At 46.5% G+C, this 25,910-nt stretch overlaps 1 protein-coding gene across 2 annotated transcripts; it reads left to right on the forward strand.

Moving 5' to 3' along the window:
* The first annotated feature begins 200 nt into the window (after window positions 1-200).
* Window positions 201-24,890, forward strand: CDC25A (cell division cycle 25A). Of its 2 annotated transcripts, XM_019723959.3 has the most exons (15): window positions 205-833; window positions 1,883-1,956; window positions 2,717-2,759; window positions 3,238-3,274; window positions 3,710-3,811; window positions 6,008-6,127; window positions 8,581-8,715; window positions 9,231-9,305; window positions 14,078-14,251; window positions 18,039-18,137; window positions 19,537-19,599; window positions 19,694-19,792; window positions 20,407-20,537; window positions 22,721-22,832; window positions 23,034-24,890. In XM_019723959.3, the coding sequence occupies exons 1-15, from the start codon at window positions 664-666 to the stop codon at window positions 23,172-23,174; spliced, it is 1,575 nt and encodes a 524-aa protein (XP_019579518.3). In that variant the 5' UTR covers window positions 205-663; the 3' UTR covers window positions 23,175-24,890. The 2 variants fall into 2 exon arrangements, with proteins under 2 accessions (XP_019579519.3, XP_019579518.3); XM_019723960.3 differs by lacking the exon at window positions 6,008-6,127 and having other exon boundaries at window positions 201-833.
* Window positions 24,891-25,910: the final 1,020 nt, after the last annotated feature.

Here is a 25,910-nt window from a genome sequence, read left to right on the forward strand (position 1 = left end):
GGATCAGCTCGGGTCTCCCTTAGTCCCCGCCCCTTTCGGAAAGCGGGTGACTTCGCAGAGTCCCACGAGCTGCTTCCTCCTTCCCACTCTTATTGGTCCAGCCTAGCTGCCATTCGGGAGCAAGGAGGAGAAGTTTCTTATTGATTGGTGGATTCCGTTTGGCGCCAACTAGGAAAGGGAGGCGGGGCAGCGGCGGTCTCCAGTGAGCAGCTATTACCGCGAAAGGCCTTCTCTTGGCAGCGACAGCTCAGCCGGGAGGTGAAAGTCGACTTGGTTCTTTGAGATCCTGGGCTGGGCAAGGGAGTGAGAGAGAAGCGAAGAGAGTGAGAGCCCGGGCCGTTGCCTCTCGGCTCTCTCCCTTCCCGACCTGCCGCGTTTGTTTGGATTTAATCTTCAGGTTGCGGTCGCCCGCCTGCCCGCTGGCCTCGCGGGGTGAGAGGGAAGCACCCGTGTATGTGGCTGGCGCCTGCCGGGTCCGGACACCCGCCCGTCCGCGCAGCTTGCCCGCGGCAGCCGCGCCCCTGAACCGCGGGGTCGTGTTTGTGTTTGACCCGCGGGCGTCGGCGGCGGGGCGCGCGGCCGAGGCCAGTGCCGGCGGGGCGGGGCGGGCACGGCGGAGGCGGAGAAAGAGAGAGCGGGAGCCCTGGGAGGCCTGGTGCAGCCATGGAACTGGGCCCGGAGCCCCAGCACCGCCGCCGCCTGCTCTTCGCCTGCAGCCCCCCTCCCACGCCACAGCCCGTCGTGAAAGCGCTGTTTGGCGCTACAGCCGCCGGAGGCCTGTCGCCTGTCACCAACCTGACGGTCACCATGGATCAGCTGCAGGGGCTGGGCAGGTGAGGAGGGACAGATGAACGGTGCCGCAGACCGCTGGCCTCCCAGACCGTTCTTGGGGTGATCAGGCCTGGAGAAGGGCCAGACCTCTTCGCCACTTGGGGGCGGCCCCGTCTGGCGGGGGCTCACCATGTGCACCCTCCCCCCAGGCGGAATGTTGGGCGGGAGAGGCCGTTCGGACCCTCCAGGGCCACCCTCAGTCCCGAGCCAGGCCTGCTAGGGTATGGGGGCGGCCCCAGCTCCCCACCTTAGCCACCCCTTTCGGATTGCCCTGTACTCTTCTTCTGTCGCTGTCCCAGGAAGCTCTTTGAAATCTACCCCCACGCGGGAAAAGCAGGCCCTCCTAGGCTCTCACTTCCCCCTTCGCTGAATTAGAATTACCTCGCCCGGATCTTAGTTTCCTGTGAGCTTTGTTCCTTCTCAACAAAGGGACGTGGCATTTTCTATCCTGGGCTTTGTGCAAAATCATCGCAATCCCTCGCCCCCCTGCACCTTCCTGATGTCCACCCCATGCATTCCTAAAGCCAGGCCTTTTTACTCAACTTTCCATACTCAAAAGCTCTCTGGACTTCTCTTTATAGCAAAAAAAAAAAAAAAAAAGAGAGAGAGAGAGAGAAAGAAAATACGTCCCACAGTGTTTGTGGTGAAGCTGCTTTCTCTTCTATCTTGGACATCTCATATCCTAAGTGAGCACATGTGTGGGTTTTCCAACCTCTTAAAAGCAGGAACTTGTCCTATTTTTCATCCCTTCTCCTAGCACAGTACTTAGAGCACATGCTCTCATTTTAGGAAATACACCAGCATTCATCATAGTCGTCCTATCCTGCAATGTGACCCAGGCCAGGCCAACCCACCCACTCCTTTCTCATCTTTCATGCTTAAGTGCCAGCTAACTGGGTGTTCTGGATGGCACAGTGTTCTGTGGTGTGGTCTAGAAGTAATGATAGTTGATGGTAGCCTGGCTACTTGCTAACCTCATGGCCTGTGTCTTGTATGTAACCTTTTAGTTATGTGCTAGAAATCCAGAGAGAATTCTTTCTTTTGGTTTTAGTGAGTATGAACAGCCACTGGAGGTGAGAAACAACAGTTTGCAGAGAATGGGCTCCTCTGAGTCAACTGATTCAGGTATTGTTTTAAGTCCTCCACATTTATCGTGTGTCTGCTGGGTGGGGAGCAGTCCTTGGCATTTAAGGAAATGTGCTTTCACCTAGGAACTTTATGTGGCATTGTGGCAAGGGAGAACATTAGTCAGGAGTTAACAGCTAACTTCCTTGTCAGGCTAGCTAGACATGAGGGAGGAAAGGTGTGTGCTAGTCTGGCTCTGGTGAGTCTGGATGGCGCTGAGCCGTGTCTCCTCCACCTGCTACCTTTCGGGAGATGGGCACCTCACTTGGTGTTATTTTGTTGAAGGCAACAAATACTTGCCTTGCTTGTCATGACGTAATTGTATTTCCTAAATCCCCAAGTTATGCATATGATCTGACAAGATAAACTATTTGAAATCAAAACTATTTCAGAAAACTGGCCCTACCTTTTCTTTCCATGGTTGGAACTCAAAGAAAGTTACTGGGTAACCTCTACCTGAATAACCAAACAATCATGAGAAGGTTCGGATTAATTACTCTCTTCAAATCCTGTTTTCCTTGATGGTATTGGCAAGTAGGAAAGGGGGATTGGTAGCTCTACAGGAAATATTGAGACTTGTGCAAATATGAAGTTTTTGACAATCAAGTAGGGACTCAGTTTCAATTCTGGCAAACTGTCCAAGCCTTGAGTTTTTGTTGACTGGCTCAGAGAAACAGTGCTACGAATTTTATTTATTTATTTAAATAGCAAAGTAGTGTTTCATGTAGTACTTCCTGAGAGACATTTTTATTTCCCACAGGTTTCTGTCTGGATTCTCCTGGGCCCTTGGACAGTAAAGAAAAGTATGTACTCACTGCTTTTAAATATGCTTGGAAACAACTTTTTAAATTTTTTAAATGAAATTTGTTGTGCTCTGGACTGGCGCTCTGGATTTAGCTGTCCCAAGTAGAACTGGATCCTATAAACTGTCTGGTATCTTTCGAGAATCAGTAGTGTGTGTCAGCAGTTTTCAGAACTTCCCTTCCTTTATTACAACTGTAATTTGATGTTCTGTTTGCGTCTCACCAAGCTCTTGCCCCACTCTAACAGCCTTAAGAGAATATGTATATTTTAAGAGAAGACCTGGGTTTGTTTTTTTCACCTTGAAGCCCAGTGTTAGGTGTGCTTGTGAGAACAGGACAGCATCAGAAATCTGTTCTTTCATCTTGCCTAAAATGGGAAGGTTTGACTACCCTCCAAACTGTAGGTTAGACACTGCATCTTCTGATATGACTACCTCTTTGCTTTATTGTCATTATTTACCTTCTGATTTCATTGCAGCCTTGAAAATCCTATGAGGAGAATAAATTCCCTACCTGTAAGTTATTTCCCTTGTTTAATTTGAACTAATACCTATTGTTTGCCGATTAGATACCAGCATGACTTTGATGGTAGACCTTAATTTAGACAATGCTTTTCCTCACTCATAAGCACTCAAATACTCCTAAAGCTTCAATAATTGCCTCTTGTGGGCTTTCCCCATCATCTCTAATTATCAGAGTTTTATCAAACTAGGAGGGGTTCTTTTATGCAAATGATGTTATGTGGGGGTTGGCAACCTTGCGGGGTTAAATTCCCATATAGTGGGAACTTATATCTTGTGTTCTGACAAGCTAGAGGCCTGGCCACATTTACTGTGGTATGTGAGGAGCTAGGCCTTCTATCACCGCCATTTTTTTTTTTTTTGCATTTGAGAACTGAGTTGCCATTGGATTTTTACTTATGTACCCTAATTCCTTTTTCACTTTGATAGCAAAAGCTCTTGGGGTGTAGCCCAGCGCTGAAGAGGAGCCATTCTGATTCTCTTGACCATGATGTCTTTCGGTTGATGGACCAGGATGAGAACAAGGAAAACGTGAGTGTGGCATGTTCTTACTAACCTAGGGCAGAGGTAAAACCCACACGTGTCATTGGCTTACAGATAAGTGTCTGGGCTGCTTTCTGGGAGACTAAACTTTCATCAAAGTTGGAGTCAGAGAAACTTGGATTTGAATCCTGCTGCGCTCTAGATGTGTGATCTTGGCGAGTTCTTTTTTTAGGTTTCTTTGTTTCTTTATGAAATAGGAGTAACCCTACTTTGTAGAACTGTTATAGGAATTAAATGAGATAAGGTAGATAAAGCATTTCAAATGGTTCCTGACAGGTAGGAGTTGCACAGATGGTAGCTCTTAGGAGTAATTATATCCATGAATAGTTTATCTGGAAGGTTCTGCCCAGGCCTTCCTTTCCTTTTTTTTGTCCCCCCTTCTCTCCCCCCCCCCCCCCCCTGGTTTAAGCAGTTGTTTCTCAGTCTAGTTGTGTAGGACACAGCTCCCTGGCCCATGCTGGTATTATGAGCCATGTACTCCCCCCCCAAGTTGTCCCTCTGCTGCTCACAGCAGCTCTCGCCGGCTGCTGGCCGCTCATGGCAGCACACAGCAGCCCACGCCAACCTCCGGCAGCTCACGGCTGCCCCGCTCCAGGGAGAGCTGTTGTTCACAATCTTAGCTGTGGAGGGCGCAGCTCACTGGCCCAGGTGGGAATCGAACCCACAACTTCAGAGTTAGGGGCACGGCCACCTGGCGTTAGGAGCATGGTGCTCCAACCACCTGAGCCACCAGGCCGGCACTCCTTTCCTTTTTACATTGACCCTGGGGTGAGTTGTAAGTTAGGAAAAGGCTGCTTGCCGGTATTTGAAAGAACAGAGCTAACAAGTCCCAGGGAATTTCAGAGTAACTGAAGTGGTAGCTTACAGGGGGAGCTTGTGGTTGTCCACCCAAAAGTCCAAGAATGCCTTGGCCTAGCTTTTCTCTCACACCTGGCAGGGTGCCTTGCACAGAGTGGGCATCAAAATAGTTAAATGAATTAGCTCAGCTTTTCCAGTCTCCTTTCTCACTATATTTCCATATCTATTCTCTCCCCTTTTCCATTCCCTGATAAAATGCCATAGTTCACAATCCTTACAGTCTTCCAGACTTAGTATAAAACCTGCTGCCTCCACGAACTCTCCCAATGATTCCTCTAACAACCTGTGCGGTGTCCTGAGGAAGGGTACAGAAATGGGTGCCTGCCTTGAGTGCTTGGAAGGCTGTGTCAGCCTCTGTGTAGTGCTTTCTACCAAACAGTCCAAACCTGTACCCATGCCTGATCCAGCCCCACTCCCATCCCCGCACCCCTCCGAACTTGGCTTCTCTGCTTGGAGCTTTGTTCTGGAGGGGAAATGGCAGAGGTTAAAGAGCTTTCACTCTGGAGTCGTCCTGTCTGGCCGTGAAGCCAGATCTTAGGGAAATCACTTAACCTGTAAGGACTAATTTTGTCTTCTGTAAAGTGGTGTTGATGAGGCTGTAGTTGATGGTTAATGAGCTAATACACAGAAAGTACTGTCCTGTGTTGACATATACAGTACTCTGATATTAGTGGTTACCGTTCTGAGCACTTAGTAACGAGTTCTTAAGTGGATATTTTAGGGTAAGGGGATTATGAGTGCTTTTAAAATTTAAGTAAATGGAATCATACGGTGTGTATTCTATCACTTCTCACTTCTTTCACTCAGCGTTATGTGAGATTCGTCCATGTTGTAAACCAGTAGTTTTTTGTTCCCTATTGCTTTTAGTATGGAATACAATAATTTTAAGTGGAAAAAAATGATCTCCTGTTGGAAGGAAGAAGGTGGAAAATATAAAGCCCTCAAACATAAATCTAGAGTGAAAAGTTTTAGCTCCCGTTCACAGTTATTGAAAGGACTTTGCTTTAGGTTTCAGAAAGTTGTTGATTCAGCTTATAACTCAGTGTTTTGTGTATTTGGCAGCTACTCACGTGTTTGTTAGGAAATAAAGTGTGGTGAGAGAAAAAGTGCCGCATTAGAAGTTAGCTGTTGACAGAGTCATTGACATTCTTCATTACACAGATCCAGTGTTGGAGTTAGATCAGAAGTTGGTAAACCCTTAGTTTGGAGGCAGTTACGAAGGTGATCAGTGCCTGCTCCCTTGTCTGTCTCATCTAAGCTATAGCTGAGGCCCCAGCGCTGGTTTCTATGGACAGCGGAAGATGTTTCGACTCTACTGTCTTGCAGGAAGCCTTTGAGTTTAAGAAGCCAATCAGACCTGCGTCTCGTGGCTGCCTGCACTCTCATGGAGTTGAGGAGGGTAAAGATCTCTTCACACAGAGGCAGAACTCTGCCCCAGCTCGGATGGTATGTGCTCGGGCTTTCATAGGGAAGTTCCTGGTGGGAAGAGAATTAAAGCACCTTCTTTAACCTGGAGTTGAAGACATTCTAGTAGCTCTCGCTGTCTTTACCTTGACTTTGTCTTTTGAAATTAGATGGTCACATTTTTGGTGTTTTGCTGTGTCTGCAGAACAGAGAGGTAGAAGCAGAGTGAGAGGTGGTATGTTTGAAATAATATTAGACTTGAGCAAGGCTTATTTGACCCGGTTGATTCTGGGGAAATAATCTGCAGGCATTCTGGGTCATTCTTCTGTGTGTATGGTGCGATTATATGTCTTACTTAAAACTTGCTCTTTCACAATGCATCCTAAGTGCTAAGAGGTACTTCCCAGAACGGGAAGAGAGCAGAGAGCACTTGGCTTTTCCCAAAGGTGGTTTATTAAGAACCGTTGTGGATTTCAGTGAACCCACTGCCGGTAGGCTGCTTGAAAGCATTTGAGTCCACTTGCCCCAGGGTTATTTATTTGCCAGATAGAGACTGTCACTACTTTTAGAGTTTCCTACTGGTGATCTGACAGCTATAGACTAGAGAGGCCCAACTTGAGCAAAATGACCACCTGGTGTCCAGGTTTTCCTGGGAACTTGCATCTGAAAATGCAACTTTCCAGACTGACTGGTAGTCTAAGGTGTGGGTTCCGCCAGTATTGCTGTCCAGCATTTGCACAGAGCACTTTTCTGTTTTCTTGTCTTTAATCTTCATAAGCCTGTGAAGTAGCTGGCCCTCCTCCATTTTACAGATTGGGAAAGTGTTGCCAAAGGACACAGATACACAGAAGACTAGGATTTAACAACCTCCTGATTCCCAAGTACACAGTAACCCGTTGACAGCTGGGTCACCAAACTAAGTATGTTTAGTGTACGTGTGCTTGAAGCTAGCGTTTCCTGTGATCTCTTGGCCATCCCTAATTGTAGCTAGTGAGGGTGCAAACTGAAAGAAAGCCAGTGTTAATCTTTCCAGTTTGGCTTTTGATCATGTCAGAGGGTGTTTTGTATCTTTGCTTTTAGTCTCCAAGTGCCATCTATCTTTCCTCTAATGGCTTCTTGGTGTAGGAATCTTGGAGAAAGAATTAGGTCCTGTCCAGAGATTTGTCTGTCATTTTCTATAGCAGATCTGCACCTGGGGATCTGAGGCCTTAGGTCACAAAAACTGATGTTCTAACATGGCGTGAGCATTCAGAGGGTGTCGCCCCACAATAGAGTCACCTACCCCTGGGTTTTGCTGGCTGCAAAACTGCCAGTGTGCCCAGGGCGTGCTCAGGTGCACTTGGGGAGGGTCAGGAACAGCCCGGAATTTGTGTGTTGTGATGAGAGCTAGTTTCTGAACCAGAGTAGGCCAGCTGCAGACAGGATTCCTAGGTGAGTGACCCGCCCAGAAAACCAAAGGGCCACTTGAGGATTAATGCACTCATGCCCCAAAGGGATTTGGATTTGAAGGATGTTCGTAGGACTCACGTTGGGACCACCTTGTTACTGTGGGAGAAAAGAAAAATCTATCTCTGAACTTTTTACCTGGCTTTGAAAAAGCACGTGGAAAAGAAATACAATACAGCAATGCTCGTATCAGTAGTATTTATCTCTAGAGGGTAGATTTATGAGTGGTTTAAATTTTCTATATTAAATACATACTAGTTCTATAATGGGGTTTTCCCCCAGAATCAAGATAGGGTGGCCTAATGTGATACCCCATTTTTAGTCCAGGTATGTTCTCTTGTAGAGAGTGTAGTGGGGAGAAAAGCTTGGGCTTTGGAGTCCAACAACTGAGCTGTGTGATCTTGGTAACCTTGATTAAGCATTCGTTTTCTTACTTCAGTAAGAAAAGGCTTACCCTTAGTGTGTTGTGAAGCTTAAATGGGAATGTACGTGTAAAGATTATATCATAATGTCTGGCACAAGTCATTCCTCAGTTAGAAACTGAGCAGCTGTCATTTAGATTCTAAGTCTAAAGAACTAGGATAGATTTTAGATTTTTGTAGAGCCAGGCCACCCTTTATTTTCCTCTGTCAGAATTGGAGTAACATAAGCATTCTCTAGGCCATTTTGTCATCTCCAGGGAGACTGTCTTCTCACCCTTCCTCATTTCAGCAGGTTATATTATCATGACTTCATATTGTTCTGTGTTCACCGATTACAATCGTCTGATAAAACAAAGCTTGTGTTTCACCAGAGGCTATTCCCAGATCCCACTGTGACACAAATTGCTTCTGGGAAGAATTCCTTGTAAAGGCTACTTGGCCTGACTCAGGTCTTTGTGTGGACTTCACATCATTTATAGCCTTCGGATTCAGATTCCTTTGATTAGTTGCTGCTAAAATTTTACTTCTTATAACAAATGTAGTATATTTTCCTCATAAAAACTAGTGACCCATCCAAGGAAATCAAAATTAATCATTTATTAACAAGCCATGAATTTTGTCTCGTAGCTTTCCTCAAATGAAAGAGATAATAGCGAACCAGGAAATTTCATTCCTCTTTTTATGCCCCAATCACCTGTGGCTGCCACTTTGTCTGATGAGGATGATGGCTTCATGGACCTTCTCGATGGAGAGAATCTGAAGGTACCATGTGTGTTTTCCTATCCATTCCACTAACTACCCCTGGAGAAGTCATGTGCAAAAGTACAGCGATTCCCCAGGGCTTGAGTTGGCTCATATTTTTTGTTCATTTGGTGAGAATTTATTGAGACTGTGCTTCTAGCCCGACTAAATCCTGTGGGGACTTCAAAAGAAGACACTGATATGTCCCTTCTTACCCCGAAGGAGCTCATAGTCTCTTTTTGTGCAAGAGACGTGAAACAAGAACAGTAGGCTAGCAGCCACACAGCCTAAAGCTGAAGCGCTGAGGATACCTCCTTCCACACAGGGCCGGGGTACTTTTAGCTATGTTAAGATAACAACTGTAAAGTGTGATTCTCTTCTCACCTTAAAATGTCGGGGAGCGGGGAAGAGCGGCAAACATTAGCTGCTCCCTCTCCTCTCCTGTCTGGTATTCTTTGGGCCAAATCATACCTAAAGCATTGAAACTCATGCTCATCTCTAATGGATCTTCATAACACGTTTTTCTCTTTCTTTAGAATGATGAAGAGACCCCGTCCTGCATGGCAAGCCTCTGGACCGCTCCCCTTGTCATGAGAAGAACTACAAACCTGGTAAGTAGTTCCAGTGTATGTAGAGGGAGCCTTGAGTGATTGGGCCTCTGGGACAGAGTGGACCAGACTAAACGGAAACTAACCCTTCTGCTCACATCACCCCAGGAATCAAACATTGTTTCATTTGAGATTCTGTCTTTAGGTCTCTGGGCCTTGACTGGTCACTAGTGTTTTCTGGTGTTAATGCACACTGTTTTTTCAAGTTTTTTTGTCCTTATTGGTGTGTGAAGAAATCTGGGCCATGTAGATGCAGTTTTTGTTTTCACAATTTCTAGTTCATCCCAACCATTCTAGGTCAGTCAGTGTCCTTTCTGTACAAGCCTGACCTCCGGTAACTTCTGGTTTAAGATCACTGGAGCATATCTGCTAAACTGAATTTAAGAAATTCGGTTCTTCTTAAATTACGTAAGATGTGGTATTGGCTTAGATTTTAAGTGACAGCTTCATGAGTGAACAATCTGTAGCTGACAAAAGGAATGATCTTAGGCAGCTTAAAGAGAAAGACTTCTGCTGCAGGACCATCCACACCCCTCCGCCCAGCCGGTGGCCCTGCCGCAGACACAGCTGCTCTTCCTCAGGGGTGTTCACTGGAGATCCCTGGCCCGGAACAGAAAAGGGAGATGCTAGCCCTGCCCTGTTCTGAATGGGAAGGAGAGAACATGCTGGATCACCATGTTTAATTTTGAGAGAATGTGGAAAGACTACAGCACGTTCAGACAACAATTACTAGAATAAGGAGACGCAAAGCCGTGATAGATATTATGGACTGGTTGACAGGTTGGGACAGTAAAGCTTCATTTGAAGAGGAATTAATTAGTCTTGTTCTTAAATGCGGACAAGGAACACCCTGTTTTGCATTACAGGACTTCAGCAGAGCTGAGATGGCCACTGCAGGAGCTAGCAAGTTTCCTTAGAGCTGTTTTTGAGCCAGAAAGATGAGTGAAGGCGCAGAAAGTTGGAGAGTAATACCAGTGTATGGGAAGGGAGGGCCGGGTGGTCACCCAGGAAGTGATGCTGCACAAGGGGAACCAAGAAGCAGCTTGAGGTTCCTCACAAGTGACAGTGATTGATGGCACCTTCGCATTCCAAGCTGTGGCTGCAGGTGCGGCTAGCGTGGGATGTGGCACTGGGTGAGGCAGAGTTCACCGGCTGGGGCCTTGGTTCGCCTCAAAACACAGCATCTCCCTCAGAAGCCGCTGAGGGGCACACACCCACGTGGGTACCCTGAGCAATTAGGGCTGCGTTTGCAAGTTTGGAGCTGGCTGGCTGCTCTCCCTGGGTCTCTGGCTCTCATCTTTCTAACTCTTATTTTGTCATTTTGCCCATGTTTTCAGTATTTGAACACAAAGTCTGCCAAACATCTGGAACACTGCTTTACCTGTTTTCCACTCAAAGATCATATTTTACTTGTAGGTATTCCCCACATGGAGTTTAGGATTATTTTGGAGCTTAAGGGTGCTAAAAGGATTACCTGTCGATAATTGAGGTTTTATATATTTATGGTTTGTTTGTTTGTTTGTTTGTTTGTTTTTAAAATAAAGTGGTGGAAGAATAGTTTATTAGAAGACATAGTACACTCCAAAGGGATTGGCGTGGGCGCCGAGCAAAGGCAAAGCTCGAGAGGCCTATGTATTCTGTGTTTTTCCATTTCTCCTGTATAGACTTACCCACACAGTTCTTACATAGTCCCTTTAAGCTTAGGACAGACATTTGTATTTCTCTTGCTTTATTTAAATTAGAATTGCCCTTGACTGAGCTGTTTGGTTGTAACTGTTAACAGCGTAAGTGTAGGCTTGGATGACTCACTTCCGGTTGGTTCCAGGTCCTCACATGGCCAACGGAAGCTCTGCTTCAACAACACCTTTGCCAAGCAGAGCCCTACTCTGGACTTCAGTTTCACCTGGATCTGAGAGGTTGTCTCATTTTGAGAAGGGGCAGCCAGCTTGCTATGGCCACCAACACTCGCTTCCGCCAGGAATTCGTGGAGTTGCTAGATGAACCAACCCTCAGCCTGTGCTTCCACATTGAGACTTTGCTTCTAGTCAGTGGCCTTAATTTGTCATTTTTATAACCTGTGTGTTGTCTTGCCCTAAATAGGGTTTGTCTCCACTGTCATCCTCCGTTACAGCTTGGTTTAATTCAGCCCCAGTATTAAAACTTCACATTTATAGCAGTAAGGCAACAGGAAGTGGGTTATTTTTCCATTAAGCCGTCAGTGGTGAAGCAGACAGCAGCTTGTCTTGTGAGAGTGGACTTGTTAAACTCAGCATGTAGTCGTGTGTGTCCCATTTTAATAGGTGGGCATTGTAGACATGGCAATGGCAGGAGTGTCCACCTGAGTGCTGTGAGCAAGGTGGGGGTGGATCCCCCAAAGAGAGTATGTTCCAGCAGGGGCTCAGAGTATGTGGGAGCTTGTTGGGGGCAGGATGTTCTTATGAAAGAACAATTCGTTTGAAGACACAGCAGGAACCCAGTGAAGCTGGAGGTTGGGGCCTGTGTGGGGGGCGGGAGAGGGGGGCAAGATTATGATGGGTGTGAGTTGTCTGCCAATTCTAAGGGGTTTGGACTTGGTGTCCCAAGAATGTTAGGATTCCTGGAGAATGGATGTGTTAACTGGAAGAGTGGAGGGGTCAGTCGCAAATAGGCCACTTAGGAGCCTGCTGTGGCCATTCAGAAAAGTGCTGAAAACTCTGACTCATGGGGAGGAGGGAACAGATTGAAGGATTCTTCATAAATTAAAATTACTGCTATTTGGGTGGGATAGAGGTAAAGGAGAAGCCATGAGAATGACACCAAGATTTGCAGTTTGAGAGATACTCTTAAGGTTGCTCCTTGATTTTGTTGGGGGTTGTGTGTGTGTGTGTGTCTGTGTGTGTGTGTGTGTCTGTGTTAAGTGCCTGCAGTGTGGAGAGCCTGTCTCCTATCTTCATCACATCTGGTACCATATGGTGTAGCTGTGCCGTCAAAACTGCCACGTTAGCTGGGTACAGCCAGCCGTAAGTTGAATGGAATGACAGGACCTGGGTTTTAGACCCCACCTCAGCTACCTACAAACTGACCTTGTGGGATGCACTTTTTCTGTCTGCAAGTTTCCTGTTCTATGAAATAAGGAGTGTCAATTAGGAGGGACCAGAGTTGTTTCTAGCTATAGTGTTCAGCTAGTTTGAAACAAGTCTTTTTAATCTGAAACCTTTAGTCTAAAAACTTTTTTAAATCATCCTCGTTTATTTATATTTCAGAGCACCTAGCACAACACTTGACAAACAACGGTAACTCACAGAATGTTTATATTTTTTTCCGGGAAAATACCCATCCTATCAATATAATATAGACTCATGTTTCCATGAGAGATACTTTCAAATGGAAGGTTAAAAGCAAGTCTGCCTACACAGGTACATCTAATTTATTATGCAAACGCCTAGGGAAAGTTCTGTATTGTCACACTACAAGTTCAGAGTTACACAGCCTTAGCTGTACATACATTGTAACTATCAGTGCCCCTGAACTGCAAATATGGGACAAATGAACTGTAGTCTTAAGGCCACTTACAAATTATCGTAGGTTAATGGGCATAGATTTGAAGAAATAGGCTACCCCAATACGAATGTTATGAGTAAATTTACTAGGTCCTTTTGAAAGACAAAATTGTACACAATATGAGAATGCTTGGAAAATGGCCATCAGTTTGATACAGTGGATTTCAAGTCACTAGTAGAGTACTGTGGGCCCTTCACAGTGGGCATTTTCCTTCCACAGGCAGTTACTCAGGTTCACAGTCGCCGGAGCCTATGTGGGGGTTGTGGTTTCTGCCCTTGAGAAGCTCACAATTGCCTCTGAGACCCTGCTGTTGAAAGCAATGGGCCCTCTTCCAAAAAATGCTTCCAGTTCTTCTAGGTAAAAAGAAAAATCTCTGGTCTTGCTTTTCTGAACAACGTTCCATTGAAATAAACTTCAGAAAAAGAAGAAAAGCCTTGGTCTCTGGGAGATGCCATGTGGGAGTGACACACTCCACTGGGAACTATCAGGAACATTTCAGAGAAGAGGCAGCATTGAATTTGGCCTTGGAAAGGACTGGCTCCCTGGGGTATGAAAAGACATTCTGCATAGGAATGCCTGGCCGAGCGAGGCACACCGAGTCACCGACAGGCTGGGATGAGTGTAGAGAGCTGAAGTCACATGGTCTCCACTGGTCAGATAGGCTGCCCTCAAGGCTCTGGGAAATGAGTCTTAAAAAGACCCAAATAGGGAGAAAGACTTCTGAACACAATTTCAAAAGTCCTGCTCCTCTGCGGACCCCCACACCCCCCAAACTTACACTCTTAACTGTTTGAACTACCTTACTAGCTCTGTTTTATAGTATAATCTACCTCACGTCTTTTCTGGGTTTAGGTGGGGTATTAAAATCTGTTTGAGATGCTCGAGCAAGGTGCACGTAACCACACAGGGGCAGAGGAAGCCAGAGGTGTGTTGTGCCTGAGAGGTGACAGTTGTTTGGTTCTTAGGGTCTGTGTAGACAGGAAGCTTTTTCAGGGTGTGGCTTGTCTTCCTCACCTCCATAGAATGTCAGCCTAGTACCTGTTCGTGGGGTCCCAGTTACTTAGTCTGCTCGGTGCCAGGCCCTACAAGAGTTGGCGGAACAAGGTGAATGGGCAGCATCTGTTTCCTAATTTAGGGTGAATTTAAACCGTCCCACGGAGCCCTAGGTCCATTCTCTTTACCATGCAAGTGAGCAGGTCGTAATGAAAGATGGTTCTCTCTTTTTCCCCCCAAAGGGCAATCGATGCAAGCTGTTTGACTCCCCTTCCCCATGTAGCTCCACCCAACGGTCAATGTTGAAAAGACCTGACCGATCTCAAGAGGAGTCCCCGCCTGGAAACACGAAGCGGAGGAAGAGCATGGTTCGGGCCAGTCCCGAAGAGGCAGCCAGTCCAGAGAAGCCTCAGGAGGTGGGTTCTGTGGCTTCCTTTTTGCCCGAGGGAATGTTCCAGTTCTAAAATTTCCATTGGGTTCTTTGTCTTTGCTGAGACTTGCTTTGTGTTTCTCATTTGTTTCAAGCATGTTTGTGATTGCCTGTTGAAGCGGTTTTATGAAAACTGCTTTAAAATCCTCAGATAATTCCGACATCTGTGTGGTGTTGTTGGTTTCTGTTGATTGTCTTTTCCTGTTCAAGTTGAGATTTTCCTAGTTTTGGGTATGACAAGTGATTTTTCAATTCTGTCTGTATATCTTGGGTATCACGAGACTGTGGTCCAGGTAAATCTGTTTTATTAGGCCTCAGGCACTGCAGGGCAGGTGCGGATGGAAGCTCTGGTTCCCCAACACAGCCTCCCTTGGAACGATACCTAGAGGGGAGGCAAGCTTCACTGGTACTGGGCAGGAGGCAAGTTCAAGGCTCCCACTCACACCATCGCAGTGGAGCAGAGACTGGGCACTTGGTTACAGCTGGGCAGGGGCAGACATCTAAGCTCCCCACTTGCTGATGGGGCCATTATTTTTCTCGTGGTGTTGGCTGGAGTAGAGTGATGGGTTTACTGTGTTGCTATCTCCAGCTTCATGAATCTTAGGCTAAACTCATTTATTTTAATCTTCTTTCCCTGATCTATTTAGATCTATAAGTGTCCCAATTACTTTAGATTTGTCTTGCAACTTTACAGTGTTTTTCATTGTCACTTAGTTTTAGGTATTTTGGTTCCTTTATTTTCATTTATTTAATTCAGACCTCTTGTGTGTAGCCTAAAAAAATTTTTATAAAAGCTTCATCTGTACTTAAAAAAAATATGTATCCTCTTTGGTGTTAGGTTCAGTATTTCTTTCTAATCACCCAAGTTAATGAATGGCATTTCTCATAGTTGTATGTGATTTCCTGTTATTTTGAAACTTTCTCTACTAGTAGATCATGAACATCTCTGTAGATCAGTAGACAATTGTAAATTATTTTTAAAAAGCTGCATGAGAATCTTTATGGCTGTGCTATTTTTCTGTTGATTAACATTTAGATTGTTTCCGATTTTTTAACACTATAAACAGCTACGGTATTTACCATCCTTGCAGGTTCATTTTGGGGGGAATAAGTGGGGTTGCTCAGGTAAATGCTGTGTACACTCACTGTATCTACCTTCTAAAACGAGTCAGCAATGCATATGTCTACGAGAAACATGAATTGACACATTTCTCCAAAATCTCCCCAGCGTCATATGTTATCCTTCCTAGAAGGTCTTGCTGTTTTGATGTGTGAAAAGTGGTACTTCGTGTCTATTTCTTGACTCCAGCGGGAGACCGAGCATCTCTTCATTTCTTATTGACCATTAGCCGTTTCTTTGGATGAGGAATCTATCGTTAAAGAGTCTTGGTTCCCTGGGCTTAAGTCCTCTGCTCTTTTGCATTACTTAATTCTGTTTATTCTATGAACTAAAGCCTTGAAAACATTGTATCCCAGCTGTGATTACTCCATTTTATTAACTAGTTTATATATTGTGGTCTGTTTCCTGATTTTAAAACTAATCTTGCTTCTTGAAATGTCATGTTTGGCTTACTTAGAATTGCTTTTTATTTATACCTGTTTTTCCTTCATTGTACGGTTTGGTATTAAGCATTATAAAAGAAACTAGCAAACTGCCCATGTTTTCTGTAGCATGAAAAGGTTTGAGAAAATACCAGTTGTCTTAAAAGGTTAGCTAGATCCCAGCCAAGAAAACATCTAGGCCTGGTGCCTTACATTGTATAATCTGCTCTAGGTGCCTAATACTTTACAACCATTTTATTTCTTCTAATTACAAGTGGAATTCTAGGTCAAAGGGCAGGAACGTTTATGAAACTTTGTGTTGTATACATGTCAATAAGTTGCCTTTCAGAAAGCTTCTAGTTTATGTATCTATATTTAAGAAGATTCATTTCATTTTACTCTTGCCATATTTGGGATTTGCCTTTTTATTGTCTTACTATCATCCCCAGTTGTCTCCTAAATACCTATCTGTTTCTTCAAATCTGGATCCAGTAAGGTCTGTACATTGCAGTTGGTTGATAGGTCTCTTGTTATTTGGGTTCCTGTGCCCCATCTTTTTGTTTCCCTCTTGCAATTTATTTGTTGAAGAACTCAGGTGACGTGTCCTACAGTGGTTTGCACAGTCCCATAGCATCTTCCAACCTTGTCTTCTCTCCCCTCTATTACCCATAAACCCAGACTCTTGATAGGCTCCATCAAATTCAGGTTCCATTTCTTCGGCCAGAATATTTCACGGGTGATTTTGTTCACTTTGATCCAGAGGTGCAGTGTGCTAGGCAGCCACTGAGGCTTGTTGCCTGGATTCATTACTTCACTTAACCAGGGTTTCCAAAGGTGATCTGTGACGTCTGACTCCTCTCAGTTTGGTTCCTGAGGTTTTGTTTTCAAAATAGAACTTACTGCAGTGTTTTACCGTACATACTGAGAAGCATGCGAGTAAGTGTATCTGTCTCGGTGAATTTTCACAACGTGAACACACTCCCCTCAATACAGCTGTGATCAAGAAAGAGCATTAGCGGCCCAGAGCCCCTCCTGTGCCTCCACCCTCGGTAACGCTGACCTGGCCTCAGACACTGTCACTGAGTTTTGCTTTTTATGTCTGGATACTCTTGCTCAGCATTGTCTATGTGAGAGTCACCTGTCGTGTATATCCATGGGGTATTTCTTTTTCATTGCTGTGTCGTGTTTCATTGCGTGAACAGACTGTCAATTTTCTGTTCTACTATTGATTGACATTTGGGTCGTTTGTTCATAGCTTTTGGTTACTATGAATAAAGCTGCTATAAACTGTTTTTTCTTTTTTGTAAACATACACTTTAATTTCTCATGGAAATGCTGGTCCTAGGCTACTCGTGTGTTTAGCTTTAGAACATGCAGCCAAATAGTTTTCCAAAGTGTTTGTGCTTACAACAGTGTGTGCAAGTTCCATTTCTCCCACATCCTTACCAGTATTTGGTGTCTGTCCATCCCTTTAACCATTCTGGTGAGTGTATGATGTCTGGTTTTAATTTGCATTCCCCTAATCGTCATTTTTCTTGCGCCTACATTTTCCTCCCTGGGTTACTTATTCAAGATTTTTTGCCCATTTTTCTACTGGGTTGTCTCTTTTGTGGGGGTACTGTATATATATTCAGAAATGAATTTTTATCGGATGAATCTTCCCATTCGGCCTTGCCTTTTCTCCTAATATTCTTTTGATGAACAGAATTTCTTGATTTTTAAATGTATTTCAACTTATCAATCTTTTTATTTATATTTAATGCTGAAGAAATTCTTACCTCCCCACGATTAGCCCTTTTGATATACCGTTAGAGGTCTGATAGCTGTCTTGTTCTAACCTGGAGTCAATCACTTTTGAAAATCCTGGTTCCTCTTAGTGGAAAATAGCATTTAAAGACCACACTGTCCTCTAGGGGTGCTCGTGGCAGTCCTAGAGCTTCTCAGTGAATTGAACTCAGAAATACAGTTTTAGACTTAGCCTTACTTTTAATCCCTCTTTTTTAAAAAAGAAAAGAAAACAGTTTCAGAGCAATTCAGTTAGACACTGAAATAATACACCTAGTCAGCAACCCGTTTTTTTCAGTGAAGATTCCATCAAATACGAAAAATCTATATTTGCTAAATAGAGACATTAACATTTTAGTCTCCTCCGTATGACATGTTCCAGGTGAGTGTTTTCAAAAGTCCAGTTCAGAACCCTGGCCTCATTTTCTCCCTTTGATTTGTTACAGATTCTACATCAGTCTTTATCCCTGGTGTCTTCCCCAAAAGGGACCATTGAGAACATTTTGGATAATGACCCAAGGGACCTTATAGGAGACTTCTCCAAGGTAATTGCAAGCAGATGCAAGCCTCTGGCTGTGATGCACAGCTGGTGGGGGTTACCTAGAACCCCTCAGCCTGCCTCCTTTCTTGAGGTGGCTTCTGGGGTTTGAAATTTTTAAAGATAAGGAAACAAACTCATGATCAAATATAATTTGGTCTCTGGGCCTGTAGACCTTACTGGTGCTGATCAGAGGTTTTCAGTAGGAAGCTGCTCACGGGCCACTGTGACTTCAACCCAGGGCTAGGCTTTCTGGGAGCTGTGTTTCTGATTACAAAAATTATATAGAAAAGTATAAATAAGGAGAAATAAGGTGGCTCAGGTGGTTGGAGCGCCGTGTTCCTAACACAGAGTTTGCGGGTTCGATCCCCACATGGGCCAGTGAGCTGCGCCCTCTACAGCTAAGATTGTGAATAACAGCTCTCCCTGGAGCTGGGTTGCTGTGAGCAGTCGGAGGTAGGCGTGATCTGCTGTGGGCTACTGTGGGCTACCGTGGGCTACCATGAGCGGCCGGCCGACTGCTTCAGCCGGGGGAGTGCAAGGCTCATAACACCAGCATGGGCCAGGGAGCTGTGTCCTACACAACTAGACTGAGAAACAACGGCTTGAACCGGAGTGGGGGTGGGGGGAGGCAGAAGAAGGGGGAAACTAAAAAAGGTTTTCTGAGACTGAATTCCTCCATTGTCCATAAGAGCTAGGCCATTGAGGGAAACGCCCCCGGGGCAGTGCAGAGGGAGATCTGCTGGTGGCCAGTGGTTTTGCTGTGGGGCGGAGTTGGCACCTTTGAGCTATGGTGAATATGAGGGTGGGGCAGCAGCTGCTTGTTTAGCCACATATGCCTTGAAGGTTATCAGACCAATCTTCTGTTCATTACTTAGCTAACTTTTTGACCCTGCACATGGCCATGGGGATGGGTGAGCTCTTGATTCGGGCACTTGCCACAATGAGTAATTGCTGGCGTGCCCATCTTCCCCCTCAAGACCAGGCCGGGTCTCATTTTTCCCATCTCCAATCCTAGCACCGTTCTGGGCATAGTAGGTGCTCAGTACATGAGCGAAGTGCATTTCTCACTGTGTTTTTAAGTGTTCGTTACAGTTTTGCGACTGAGATAAGGATTCATAACAAAAAAGCAAGAGGAAAGGAAATTACCTGAGTTCTCTGTATTCAGATCTGGCAGACTAGTGGGCTTTAACATCTGGAAATGGGAGTAATATGCCTTATAGGTTTGTGCAAAAATCAAATGCTGGGACATTAATGAAGGGCCTAGACAAGTAACTAGCATGACCTATTAGATTAAAGCTTGTTGTTTTTAATGCTGCCTCTTGCCAAGCAGGGAAGCAGTATAAATGTTGTGTTGATATTTATGGGCTTTCAGATTTGCTAAGTGTCTGTCTCTCTTTTTTAAGGGTTATCTCTTTCATACAGTTGCCGGGAAGCATCAGGATTTAAAGTACATCTCTCCAGAAATTGTAAGTCATCCTTTTGGAAGCTTCCTCACGTGGAATATTTGAATCTAGCTGTTCTGGCCACCAAAGCTGACTCTCCTGGGCTTTCTCTCCACAGATGGCATCTGTTTTGAATGGCAAGTTTGCGAACCTCATTAAAGAGTTTGTTATCATTGACTGCCGATACCCATATGAATATGAGGGCGGCCACATCAAGGTACGGGTTCCTGAGGCTTGCTGGTGAGCCCTGCTATGGTAGGAGGCTTAGAAGGAGCGCTAGACGGCCTCTGGGACTTTTAAAAAGGAGGGTGGTGACACCTGGCTGCTGCTTAGCTCATATGCTGGTTATGAGAAGTAAGCGAGCAGTATGGGAGAGGCTTTTGACTCCCTGTGCCCTGAGGGAATGCCCCTGGCCTCCACTACTCTCTGCCACCTTGTACAGCAGGCATTCCTGTTCTGGCCCTCACACCATTACCAGCAAGGGCACGTGGAGGTGCTACCACTGATTTCAGCCAGGCCTGAACACCCCAGGGCTCTCCGGCAACGTGGTGGAGTTAAGCTACCTGGTGGAGAAGGGTGTTGGGATACACTTTCCCAGGAAGAAAGTAACTGTGCGTTTTCGGCTGTTCACCAATGAAATAGTGTTCAAATATGGTACGGGAATACTTTTAATACAATGTTAGGGTTTGCCACTGTCTTACGGCTTTTGAAAGTCCCCAAGTTCACCAAAAGTATTCAGAAAGTCTGCATCGTGCCCGTTTAAAGATACCTCTCAGTTGTTCCTGCGAGCGTGAGACCTGCAGGTACCAAGTGTCTGTGGTACCTTCACAGGGTGCGGTGAACTTGCACATGGAAGAAGAGGTGGAGGACTTCTTACTCAAGAAGCCCATCGTGCCCGCGGACGGCAAGCGTGTCATCGTGGTGTTCCACTGCGAGTTTTCTTCCGAGCGAGGCCCTCGCATGTGAGTTTTGCCCGAACTGGTGCTTCTGTGGGACGTGGTGGCGTGTGGTGTGTGGCATGTCCTCGGAGCATCCTGCTGCGTGTCACACGTCACTGCCCTGCCATAGTCTGCACACGTGGCCTGGAAACACACGGTTTTGTCATAGTGTGAATTGACATGCAATAGATGTCTTCTCAAATTCTCCTCTATTTAGCAATTGCTTGATGTCACGAACAGCTTCCTAGAGCAGTTTCTCGGCCTGATGTGACAGTTTCAGCTGGGAGAGGCTTGCGGGCTTGTTCCGTCCAGCCTGGCTGTGGAGCTAGAGTTGCTTGTGCAGTACCCCCTGGGAGCTGGCCTCTGCGCCATTGCCCCCACTCCTGAGTTAGTCCTTGCCACTGTGGGGCGTGGCTCGCTGTTTAACCTTCTTTATATTGAGTTAAACTCTGGCTCTTACAGTTTCCCTCACTGTCCTTAGTTCTACCCGTGGGGCTGCTGTTCTCAAGTGACAGCCTTCAGTATGATGTGGTTGCTGTATATGCAAATGCCGGAAAAGTGTGAACTCACAGTGAAACTTGATGTTTCAAACACTTGTCAAGCCCATGTTTGCAAAAGGAGTGGGTTATATACATTCACGTTATTGCAACATTGGGTGTGAGAACTGCCCCCCACACATACCCCTTATTAGCACGAATCTCTGTTCGGGTTTTGGTATCTAACGCCCTGTTATAATTTATTACCTGAAGATCTATTTTATACCAAAATAGGCGGAAGTATAATTACAATAAAACAACACTGACTTAAGATTTAAAGCGATATTCTGAGGCTCCACGCTCTCACTAATGCTGACAGGACTGGGGCTGAAAAACGTGCTCAGAAGTGAAGGATGATACTGAAAAGCTAGGGGAGGGGCCAGACAGCTGCGCAGCTGTCATCTGTGTCCCTTGAGAAAGGACTGCACGCCTGGAATATGTCAGGTTCTACTGAGGCAGTGAAGGTACAGCAGTGAGCAGGACTGGGGCGCCTGCTGCAGGGGTGGGGGGAGGGTCCCAGTAGGGAGACAGGTGAGCGTGACAAGTGCTGGCCAATGGTTAGCAAGGTAGGCTGGGAGGAATGCAGCTGCCACTGGCATGGTCCGAGAGAGACTCCCCAGGGCCCTGTTCTTGGGCCCCCTTTTTATTTGAACCATTTCAAAGCTCAGAAAGAGGCACGTGCTTGACTTGATTTCATCAGTTAACATTTGCCACATTGGCACACATACGACTCCAGCAGGAACTTGGCATGTGTGGCCGTCTCCCCAGGTCCTTCCTTCGGCAGCTGTCTCCTAAGGATGAGGACTAGTACTAGCCCTGCACTAGTACAAAGCCATGAGCAGGAGGTGGGGTTTGAACAAGACCTGAGGTCCATTCTCAAGTGGAAGTATTCACTCTACAGACACTTACCTCTCCTGTGCCAGATACCGTCCCAGGTACTGGGGAGAATAGTGGACAAAACAGATAAATCCCTGCCTTCAAGGGGCTTACATTTCAGAGGAGGCAGGAGGCAGGCCACATCATAAATATGTAAAGTATGCAATATGTTAGAAGGTGCTTCTGAGAAAAAGAAGACCAGAGGTGGGAGCTCCCGGGCAGCGTGGAGGAACAGCAAGGGGGCCGCAGTGGCTGCAGCGGAGTGAGGGAGAATGGGGGTCACAAGGTGTCGGCCACTGTTAAAGACTTTGGCTTTCGTACCAAGGGTTGGGCAGTAAGGAGCCACCAGCCAGGGCAGAATATTCAGTCCAGGCATAGGACGGAGCAGCTGCCCTGAGGCAGGAGCAGGCTCAGCCTGTGGAGAAGCCACAGGAAGAAAGGGGGACACGGCAGAGGAGGTTGGGGATGTGGCAGGGTGGAGATGAGTGGGAAGCTGGCTTAGGCTGTCACTGCAGATGGCATGCGGGTGGTGCCAGGGAGGGTGCCGGGCAGGGCTGTTTAACTTGGAAAAGGGAATTTGGGGAAGAGACCATTTACCTACCAATACAAGCAGTGACACCGGCTCTGCCACTGTTCTAAAGATCACACTTGGCCGGGAACACAGAAGTCAGCCCTGATTGTTTCCATGAATGAATGCAGAGTTGGGAAAGTGTGTCAGGAGTACTTCCGCCACCGGCACTGCTTTGGCCGTGTGGTCGTCGGGAAGAGCTCACTTTGCTGTGGCCCCCTTTCCAGGTGCCGCTACGTGAGAGAGCGAGATCGACTTGGTAATGAGTACCCCCGACTCCACTACCCTGAGCTGTATGTCCTGAAGGGCGGATACAAGGAGTTCTTTCTGAAGTGCCAGGTAAGATGGGCTCTCTGGAGAGCCCAGGGTGGACAGGTGGATCTGTCTGGTGGTCGTGGTTTTCTGCCAGGGGCCCTGGGGATTTGCCCTGCATGAGGCCCTAGAACCCACCGACCAGGTCTGCACCACTGCTCCCAGCCTCGCAGCCCCAGCGGGGAGGGAGGCAGAGGTGCCCTGACCTCACCCGCTCTTGTCCCCCAGTCCCACTGTGAGCCCCCCAGCTACCGGCCCATGCATCACGAGGACTTTAAAGAAGACCTGAAGAAGTTCCGTACCAAGAGCCGGACCTGGGCCGGGGAGAAGAGCAAGAGGGAGATGTACAGCCGCCTGAAGAAGCTCTGAGGACAGCAGCCGGCCCTCCCCCACCCTCCTCTGCTGCAGAGAAGAGAGCGAAGGGGCCAGCTGTGTGACATTTGGAGAGAGGGCCTGGGGCTTCCTGCCTTAAACCCACCTGCCACACTCCCAGGGTTGGAGCCCAGAGCCTCCTGCTGGCTACGCCCCTTCCGTCCCTGCATCAGGACAGTCTGCCAAGGTTGTCACGTGCCACAGCACACGTCCGAGCACCAAGTCAGGATATTCTGGCAGCTCATCCCACAGCTGGAGGAATCACGCGGGGCGCCTTGGGCGCGGCCCCTCAAGAGGGGAGGGGTAGGAGAGTGGAAGTGCAGAAATAACAGACGGAAATGCTGTTGGCCAAATACCAAAGACAGCCTGGGAAGAAGATGGTCTTCGTGGGATAACCCATGTCTTTAATTTATTCAACCTCATCAATCACTTTATTTTATTATTTTTTTTTAACTCCTGGAGACTTAATTTAACTGCTTCGTTGATTCACAATACTGCCATCACCCCAAGGACTACCTCTGCTTTTAATTAAAAATGGGGAGGGGAAGGAGAGGCAAACTTGTCTTCTTTGCAGAACTAGGAGCTCTGTCACCCCCAGGAGGTGCTGTGGTACTGGGGCTGCTGCTATTTAAAGGACTGAGGTACTGGTGGGAGCGGGCACTGGACTCGGCCTTGGCTCCAGGACATAAGCTACACCTCCCAGACCTACCTCAAAGGCCATTGAGATTTGTTTGGGGGGTCAGGGGAGTGACCCTGCTCGTTTTTGCCCCAGTTCTCTGTGATGTTGGCTGGTATAGGAGTCACAGGAAAGCACTTCTGGCAGCTTCCATTGGGCCACCCCCAGGTCAGTGTTGGGACATGGTAGCATAGATATCCCAGACTAGAGGTGTCAGGGATGGGTGGGCTCTGGGATGGGGGAGGGGAGTATACACTGAGTATCTTCCTATTACTCGGATACTCTGATAGCTTTGAATTTTCTAAAAATAGTCATTTTATGAGTCAAGGAGGATTAAATCAGTGTTGGCTGGCCCATCCAAGGATGGGGAGAGAGGCTGGGAGCCCTGAGCATTAAGAGAAGGGAGTGGGTCCTAGCATAGAGATATCTGTGGAATGTGTTTCTCAGGAGGCAGCGTCAGAGAGTTTGAGGGTAAAACTCGGAGTTTATCATGTTTTAATTTGAGGGACGGAGTGGTGCATCATCACCGATTAGCTGCCTCCTCATCTAACCCCATGGAAGTGGGGGTCTCAAAGGAACACCTCCCGTCTGGGAGCTGGGGCTGACCTGATTGAGTGTGGACAGGCCTGTTTGCTTCCTGCTCCCCACCCTCAGGCGCCGGCCTCCTCACCATCTTTGCTCCATTGAGGGGAAGCCAAGTTTGTCTTCTCCCCTCTTGCCTCGGCTTCCTATTCTGGGGGTGGGGAGGGAACCAGTGATACTGGAGATGACTGGTTGTCGCGTTAATGGGTTTGAGTTGCATTTGGCTATAAAACAATCTTGTTAGAAAAAGTATGTGGGGAATAGGGGAGCAGGAGGGGAGAGGGAGAAGACCTTTCTCCACACATTGAGACACATTTCAATTGGTCTCTAATGTTGTTTGTAGGGATTCTGTTTGTTGAATCCCTGAAAAGGGAGGTGGGATGGCCTCAGATTGTACCAGCTTAGCTAGTATTGCTAACCAACTGTTGCAGGCTCTGAAAATAAAAACAATCTTAAACCCATGCTCTCTGTCTAATTCTTGATAGATTCAGAGAATTGTGTTTCCCTTTAAGGTTCTGGGACCACACTTTCTAAAACCAGTGCCTGGGGCAGGCTCATTTCCTCAAGAGGCCAAAGGGCTGTCACGTGGCCTGGCTTCAGGGATGCCGGAGTGACCTCCAATTATTACTCTGAGTCCAAAAACAAACTCGTGATTCAGGTTGGTTTGCAAGATGAAGTAGGGACCGCAGGAGCTTACCTGAACCACTGACGTTCCCTTATAAAATCTCAGTTCATATGGATTAAGCATCAGCCCAAAGGAAGGGCCCTAAAGGAGATAGGAGGGTAGATTGTGTTCTGAAGGAGCCAGACAGGCTGCTACAGAATGAAATAGGACAGTTGGTGGTTAAGTCATGGGCCCACACAGCCACAGAAACTGGGAAGTGTGGTGCTGGGGCGTTACTGCCCAAATATCCAAACACTGGAGCAAAAGCATTGCAAGATGCAGCGGCGTCTGGGATCGAAAAGAACGTGTCTTCCTTGCTGTATACATTAAATCTTCCATACACGTAGCAAGTGCTAACGTCTAAAACAGTTCACCCATCGTCCCATCTGAAATCAAGCTTCGTTTAGACATTGTGTTCCCTTCTGATTTGCAACTGTACTCAAGGTATTCCAGCCTTTAAAAAATATATGAGGAAAAGGAAGTCCCCGTAATACCCATCTCCAGTGAGTATTACTGTTAACGTGTTTCAATGTTATGAAGACAGACTGCGTCCGCAGTACCAAAGGCCCTCGAGCTCTCCCTCACCTAGCAGCCCATTTCCTCTGCCAGATGGTTTTTTTGAGAGTGCATAGAGTATGTACCCAGAGATGACTTTCAACTGCATCTAAAACCGTATGGCCATACTCTTAAGTTTTAAAAAATAATTTCTTTTTCAATTACAATTGACATACATGGCTGTACTCTTATCCCACATTAGAGTACCTTCCCAAAGATTCCTCATTCCTAATGAGATTAAAAGGTTTTGATTAAT

This window comes from Rhinolophus sinicus, chromosome 5 (assembly GCF_057876585.1).
Source record: "Rhinolophus sinicus isolate RSI-liver-muscle chromosome 5, RSI-T2T, whole genome shotgun sequence".
Lineage (NCBI taxonomy): Eukaryota > Metazoa > Chordata > Mammalia > Chiroptera > Rhinolophidae > Rhinolophus > Rhinolophus sinicus.

What these genes read in the sequence shown, in the direction of transcription:
- CDC25A (XM_019723959.3), top strand. Translation starts at nt 664, where the DNA reads ATGGAACTGGGCCCGGAGCCCCAGCACCGCCGCCGCCTGCTCTTCGCC. An exon ending in GGAGAATAAATTCCCTACCT is followed by an intron (nt 3,275 to 3,709) that starts GTAAGTTATTTC and finishes TCACTTTGATAG; the next exon opens with CAAAAGCTCTTGGGGTGTAG. An exon ending in ATGAGGGCGGCCACATCAAG is followed by an intron (nt 19,793 to 20,406) that starts GTACGGGTTCCT and finishes GTACCTTCACAG; the next exon opens with GGTGCGGTGAACTTGCACAT.